Source organism: Clarias gariepinus, chromosome 6 (genome assembly GCF_024256425.1).
Source record: "Clarias gariepinus isolate MV-2021 ecotype Netherlands chromosome 6, CGAR_prim_01v2, whole genome shotgun sequence".
Taxonomy (NCBI): Eukaryota; Metazoa; Chordata; class Actinopteri; order Siluriformes; family Clariidae; genus Clarias; species Clarias gariepinus.
Genome location: NC_071105.1, coordinates 39286968 through 39294576, shown reverse-complemented (window position 1 = coordinate 39294576; position 7609 = coordinate 39286968). Strand labels below are relative to the sequence as shown.

Here is a 7609-nt window from a genome sequence, read left to right as displayed (position 1 = left end):
AGTGGTCGTGCTCCACCGGGACCGTCTCGCGCCCTACCAGCCCAACGCCAGCGAGACCTCGAACTCTGTGGAGGCCGGTCTGCCTCAGGGAGAGGGTAGCGGCCCTCCTTTCCCCGCAAAAAGATTCAGGCGTTCACAACGCCAGCGCCGACCACCGTCACGCTTTCAGGACTGAGTTCGCCATCGTGACCGGGGACGGTCACAGCTCGGGTGGGGGCAGTGTGGCGTGGGCGGGGTTTTGCACTAGTAACCATCATGCTTTGCGGGAGGGGTTGTTAGGTGTTCACCCTGTCGAGGAAAGGTGTTTGGGTTAGTGGCTTCGGCCAGGGTGTGTGTGTGTGAGTTAGAAGTGTGTCTTTATTAATGTTGAATGTGTCGTTTATGCTGTTGGATAATAAATTACTCCCAGCCATTTGCATTGGGCAGCAAGGAAGCTCACCCGTCTCTCCAAGTGCTTAACTGTGAAAAACGCTACAATATCATCAACAGAACAGGTAAATTAGAGAAAAAGTGTAAAGAAAATCATCATCTCATACTCATGACCTTTACTGCTTAGAATTAATGAGTATGAATTACTTGAACTGTTAACCATGTGTAACCACCGGTCATCCCCCTGACCTCAACCTCAACACACATCAAATGGCCTTTAATCAGTTCAATAAAAAAGGGAAAAAAGAGAGAAAGAAACAAGAAATAAATAAGACCCGCTTGACAGCAAACTGAAGTTTTATTAAAGATCTGCAGCTTGATAACATAGGAATATATTTATGTTACAGTGATTTTTTTTCTCTGTAATTCTGCCACATGATTCAAGAACATTAAACATGATCACAAGTGGATAAAGATCATGTATTATTCTTTAATACATAAAAATTGTAAATGTAATTAATTGCCATGAAGTGTGCCAACAGAAGAATAAAACGCTTTGATGTGTGAAAAAAGAAATCAGTAATCAGTGTGGAGCAGTAACTTCTCTTCATCACACACCACCATTTTCATCTCTACTCACTGAGTGTTTCATTCCATACATTTCTCACTGATACAGGTCTACCATTCCTAAGGCACAAAGCATTATTGAAAAAGCATATTAAAGAATCATTGCTTGATTAATGTTTGATTTAATTTTTTTTTATTTTTCTTTTGCAGAAGTTTTTCAAATGAAGCATTTTTTGGGTCTAACTAGAAAATTTCAGAGAATGAACTTGAACTATATCAGGTCAAACACAAACCTCCGAAAACACTGAAATCTTGTTTATACAGTCTGGTCAGGTGTGAGTTCAGGATGTTAACGCTCATCTCACTTAATTCAAAAGTCCCGTTATTCGAGTCGTTTTGCAGAGCGAGGTAGGCTTTGGAAAATTTTACGTTATCGCAACAGAAAGCAGTCCAGTAATAATTGGGAATGTTAATGCCTCTGTCAAATGTTTTAGGTTTGTTTCTTTCAGTTCTTCTTATTGAGATCCATTTGGTACCTGGAACCACTCCAGTCACTATATAGGTGGGGTTTCCATTATTTGGCTTGCACGCTACCATTATCTCTTTCCTCATCGGTGTCTCCACTTGATCTGCCCATCTGCCGTTGCTGTGTTGTGTTTGTGGTGCTATGTTGGTAAAGGTGAAGGTGGAATCTGCCTGATCCTGATTAACGCCATACTGATTAGGAAACACGTGACCTCTAGTATAAGCAATATTAGAATATTTGCTGCTCTCTTTATAGTCTCTGTTAACAGCCTGGAAAAAAAACCCGTCCATCTCAGCACCAGAGATCTCCCTCATGTCCGATGGGTTCTTCATGTTTTCTAGCTGTTATAAAGGGAGAGAAAAAAGCCGTTGAAAGGTTTTAGGAAGTGTCTTGTAAAGTGTAAAAATGTATTATAAAGTAAGTCTGTCAAAACGGTTTTCATAGATTTTTACTGAAGTGAACACATCAAATTTTAAAGCAGGAAATGAAATAAAAATATTTAATGAATTAGTGACTGATAGTGATTTTAAATGATTTATGTTTGTTTTTTAAGCCCTACATGACCTGATCCCATCTTGTTTAACAGACATGTTATTACCTCGTAACTCTGGCAAAGTTCTGATCATCTGGTCAACTTCTGCTGGAAGTGCCGAGATCTAGACGCAAACGATTTGGAGATCGGACCTTTGCTGTTGTGGCTCCTAAACTATGAAATTCATTACCACTGGAAATTCTGTTTCAGATCTGGCCTCTTTTAAATCCAAATTAAAAACGCAATTATTTACATTGTTATAGTTTGTACAACATAAATTCTGGAAAAGTTTGGACGTTTTTAAATTTTAATAAAATGAAAAATAAAAGACTTTCAAATCACATAAGCCAATATGTTATTCACAATAGAACATAGAGAACATAAATGTTTAAATAGAAAATGTAGACTTTTATCCACTAAATGAGCTCTTTTCAAAATGTTAGGACTTTGGCAACAAAGGTCTAAAATAGCAAAACATTTTGAACATTGAACATTGAACATTCATCATCAGGTCTGTAACATGATTAAGTAAGCCATATGTGTACATGGTCCAGGAGTGCTATTGTGTCCTGTTGGTTAAGGGTGATTTAAAATAGATTGTTTCAAAGTAATCTATAGTCAGACGAGTTCACATTTTACAATTTTGTTGGAAATCACAGACGCCACATCATCCGGGCTAAGGAGGAGGCAGACCTTCCAGGGTGTTATCAGTGTTCAGTTCAAAAGCCAGCATCTCTGATGGTATGGGGTTCATAAGTACATACAGTATGGACAGCTTGCATGTTTTGGAAGGCACTATGAATGATGAAAGGTATATAAAGGTTTTAGACGACATCTATTCAGGGAAGGCCTTGTGTATTTTAGCAGGACAATGCAAAACAACATACTTCCGCTATTACAACAGCATGGCTTCATAGAGTCCGGGTGCTGAACTGGGCTGCCTGCAGTCCAGATCTTTGACCTTTAGAGAACATTTGGTGCTTCATGAAACGAAAAATACATCAAAGCGATCACGGACTCGAATTTCAACACCAAACTGTTTTGAAAAGCTGAGGAAATGTTACATCACTGTAAACATGTCCCGGTCCCAACTTTTTTGAGACGTGTAGCAGGCATCAAATTTTAAATAAGCTAATTTTGTGCAAATTGTAAACTTTCTCAGTTTAAACATTTATGTTCTCTATGTTCTATTGTGAATAAAATATTGACTCATGTGATTTGAAAGTCTTTTATTTTCCTTTTATTCAAATGAAAAAATCGCCCCAATTTTTCCAGGATTCGTGTTGTAGTAGTTAGATGGTATGTTTCTTTTATTAATAATACTATTTAGTTTTATATTTGCAGATCTATATTCTTAATATTCTGTTCTCATTTCTTAAAATTCTGTTTTTATTCTATGTTGATATATATCCTTAATTTTGTTAATCTATATTCCTAATATTTTGTTTCATGTAAGGTCTATTCATTATTCTATTATCCATTTCTTAATTTTCTAAATTTCTTATTTTAATTTTTTTTGTGTTGTCTTCATCTGTTTCTTTTCATTATTGTTTGTCTTTTCTATTTGTTATGTGAAGGGCTTTGGTCAATTTGAAGTTGTTAATAAGTGCTATATAAATAAATTATTGATTGATTGATTAATTAATTATTGATGCATTCAAATAATTTTAATTATTTACAAATACATCATGAGTTTTGATTGGGTGTTCGTTTTTTTGTTTTTTTTAGAATAGTCAAACTCAGTGCTTCATTCACCTGAGGTTCATTCTTCCACTCATCAGTTCGGATGTTTTCAGAAAGAGACAGATTCACAGTTTCCATTTGACCAAAGAACCTGTAGGCTGAGTAGACTGGGATTCTCCGCTCTGTGTCGAAGAGTGTTGCAAATTGATATTTGTTTTTCCAGCGCTGACAAATCATCTTATACTGATACCCCTTAAACACCGTTGGGGTGATGATGGTTTTCTTATTTGGGCTTCGGATGAAGAACTCGGCGCACTTAGACTTGTCAAAATTATTCACGACCTCCATCAGGGTCAATGAGAAGAGAGCAGAGAGCAGGAGCACCAGAGTGACGAGCTTCATCCTGGTGCACAGTGGAGGAGTGTGTGGAGAGCAGAAACCTAAGGAACAAAGGACACATGATTGTTAACAATCTTAAGACGAACAGTTGTCACACAAAAATCTGTTTTAGCTTATAATGCTGAAAAAAGCCTTTTTTGCATTTCTTTACATACTGTATTTCTAAGACTTTTGCACAATGTATATGTAAGTGTATTGTGTATATGTAAGTTCTTTCTACAGTTTTATGCAGAGTGTTTGAGTATTAGTTGCTCTTATTTTGCACTTATTTTAAGTTTGCATTTATTTTTCTTTACATTTTCCCCCAATAAATGTGCAGTTAAATAACTTAGAAGTTTTGATTTGTGCACTTGTTAATTCAGTTTAATTGGCATAATGAGAAAAATCTGAAGATGTCATGCACACAGACAGTTGGGCTAAAAGATGCTGATTTATACTGTAATAAAGTTAGTTTCATATTTAGACAATTGGGGATTTGTTGTCAGTAGCGCACAGAAAGCATGTCTAATCTGAAACGATTATGTCTGCTACTGCAGTAAAGATGGTTTCACATTAACCATAATCAGAGTAATAATCTATCAATGTGAAAAAAATATATAGAAGTTCTCCATAACCAAGGTAATTAGGCCCAACTTATATTTTTCCCTATTTTAAAAAAGTAGTATTATTATTATCTGATTTCCATAGAGATCTATAAATGGCATTAGGGTTCCTTTTACATAAAATCTTTAAGGTAAATGAGACACCGTGTACTTGGATATTTTATCTGTGTAGATCATGATTCATCATGAGGTAATGAGCACATATGTACATTAAAAGTACATAATAATGTAAAATGGTCAGTCTGTTGCAATATATACATTTATTTCATTTAATCAGGTAAAAGTCTCTTTAAGATTAAAATGTAATTGAAAAATTAAACTAAGGTAAAACATTGAAATAAATCTAATAAGATGCACAAACATCAGGAAGCTTTATATTTAACTATCAAATCAAACTAAAATTATGAAATTTACCAATAAAAACACTTTGCAGATCTTTAAACACTGATTTAAATTCACTGACAGTGAACAGTATCAGTCTTAGATCTTTATGTTAATTATTTTAGGACAAACATGTAAAATTATTAAAATATCTTAAAACCGCCTATGCAAAGCAGAATCTATGCAAAAATAAATAAATAAATAAACAAATAAATAAATAATTGTGAATAGATAATCATACAGAAATTATTATTTTAGTGCGGTGTTATTTTAATAGGAATTCTCTAGACTAACTCGTAATGTAGGGTGAAGTCAGGGAAGTTGGTCCATCAGCGGAAATGGACCAGATCAGAACAGCACTCAGTGTGTTCCAGTTGATTTCATTGGTCTGAAGTTTTTTTTTTGCCAAAAAGTGGCCCAATTTAGCTGACTTCACCCTCACTGCTCCTTAACTGTACTTTAAATCAAAGTAATTAAATGAAACACCACTATAATAATAATAATAATAATAATAATAATAATAAAATAACAATAATAATAATAAAATAATAATAATAATAATAATAATAATGATTATTATTTAAAAGCACTATTAGAATGCTTTCATAAAACTCCATATTGTCACAGCGGGGAACTTTCATGCTTTTGTATTTTACAGATTGTATTTGCAAAGATAAATACGTCTTATTTGAATTAATATTTCCTACAAAGGATTTTTAATTGGTTGGATAAAATTAGATGGTTAAATAATTTAATGAAAAATTAATGCCATAAGTCTGTTCTGTAAAGGCTTTGTGTCCAAATAAAACACATAAGCACAGCACAATTATTGATTTAATCTACATAAATAAAATAATGTATATCTGTATGTCTGTATGTCTATTAAGTCAGATTTTGTTACAGCATCATGCAAAACTGGCCAGACAGAATTTAATGAAACTTTTCCAGTCCTTCTGTATTTGCCCGAAGTTTAACCTGCACCAAGAATGAAATCAAAATGTTGAAGAGAAGGAAAGTTATGAGCAGCTATATGCCAGATTATAAACCGCAAGTTTTGACAGCGTTATCGCATGCGGCAAAATGTGGGCGCGTCTTAAACCACTGGGCAGAAATTCATTTATCTTTTGCAGTACTTAGATATCTGCCTGAAGTTTAACCTGCACCATAAATGAAATCAAAATGTCGATGTTATCAACACTTATGTGTGTCTGCTGTGGCGACCCCTTGCTGGGAGCAGCCAAAAGATCAAAAGAATTCACTCTCCGATTACCGAACAAGGAGTGTATTTGGCTGATCATGAAAACGTATGTGTAAACTTAGTGTAAACAAGGCACAAGATACTCAACCTTACAGAATGTGATATTGTTTGCATTAATACTGTAAGTTATAAGTTACACATTTCTATGTGTACAGAAAGACACACAGAAATGTATGTGGTCTTCAACCTGAAATAATAATATCACTGATTCCATTAAAGCTCAGCTTATTTATAACTTTAACCTTTTGACAATTCTTTAACCTTATGCTAGTCATAATATAGATGGTGCATTAAATTTATGAAAAATATTCACGCATCCTGAAATAAAATTCCTGGCCAGTCTTAAAAAAATGTTTTAATGCTATTAATCTACACACTGCCACATTTATGAAATAATGAGCTATAACAGTCAGAACAGAACTAAGCAAATAAAGAGAGAAAGCGAGAGAGAGAGAGTTGTTCACCACAAGCTGCTGGAACTTGAAGTTCAGTAGAAGGTTTGAAATGATCGCAGGAGGAGATCTTTGTAGAGAGTTCTTTTCTGTAGAATGACTGTATTACACTGGCTGGACTTTTCTTCAACTGCTTCACACACTCAGCTTTTTATAACACCTCTGTCACGTATACCAGTGGTCATGCTTTCTTCTCTATCTCATTTCTGTAGAAGTTGTGGTTAACACCAGAGCAGTGGAAATTACCTTTATAGGTATAGGAAGTCTTCCTGTTACTACATACTTCTTCTTCTTTCTCCTCTTCTTCCTCTCCTTAATTATTTGATTGTATCTAATTATGGTACTATTATTTGTAGTAGTATTATAGCTATTATTGTTGCAGCTATTTTCTTCATTTTTCAATTTTGCATTTCGGCTGTTGCCTTTCAGGTGTCGCCACAGCAAATCATCTGCCTCCATCGAGCCCTATCCTCTGCATCCTCTTCTCTCACACCAATTAACTTCATGTCCTCGCTCACTGCATCCATAAATCTCCTCTTTGCTCTTCCTTCAGACCTCCTGCTTGGCAGTTTCAACCTCAGCATCCTTCTTCCAATAGATTTACAATCTCTCCACTGAACATGTCCAAACCACCTCAATCTGGCCTCTCTGATTTTATCTCCAAAACATCTAACATGGATTGACCCTCTGATGGACTCATTCTTGATCCTATCCATCCTTGTTACTCCAAAAGTGAACTTCAACATCTTTATCTCTGCTACCTCCAGCTCTGCCTCCTGTCTTTTCTTCAGTGGCACTGTCTCTAAACCATAGGGCTTTGCTGGTCTCACCACTTTCTTA

The 7609-nt window shown here is 35.2% G+C and overlaps 1 protein-coding gene across 1 annotated transcript; it reads right to left on the bottom strand.

Annotated features, from left to right (window-relative positions):
- Positions 1 to 812: 812 nt before the first annotated feature.
- On the bottom strand, positions 813 to 6870 carry LOC128527148 (endonuclease domain-containing 1 protein-like). Its single transcript, XM_053499468.1, has 3 exons — positions 6782 to 6870; positions 3750 to 4117; positions 813 to 1803 (listed from the first exon to the last, which is right to left on the bottom strand). The coding sequence occupies exons 2-3, from the start codon at positions 4077 to 4079 to the stop codon at positions 1213 to 1215; spliced, it is 921 nt and encodes a 306-aa protein (XP_053355443.1). The 5' UTR covers positions 4080 to 4117; positions 6782 to 6870; the 3' UTR covers positions 813 to 1212.
- Between the last annotated feature and the right edge of the window lie 739 nt (positions 6871 to 7609).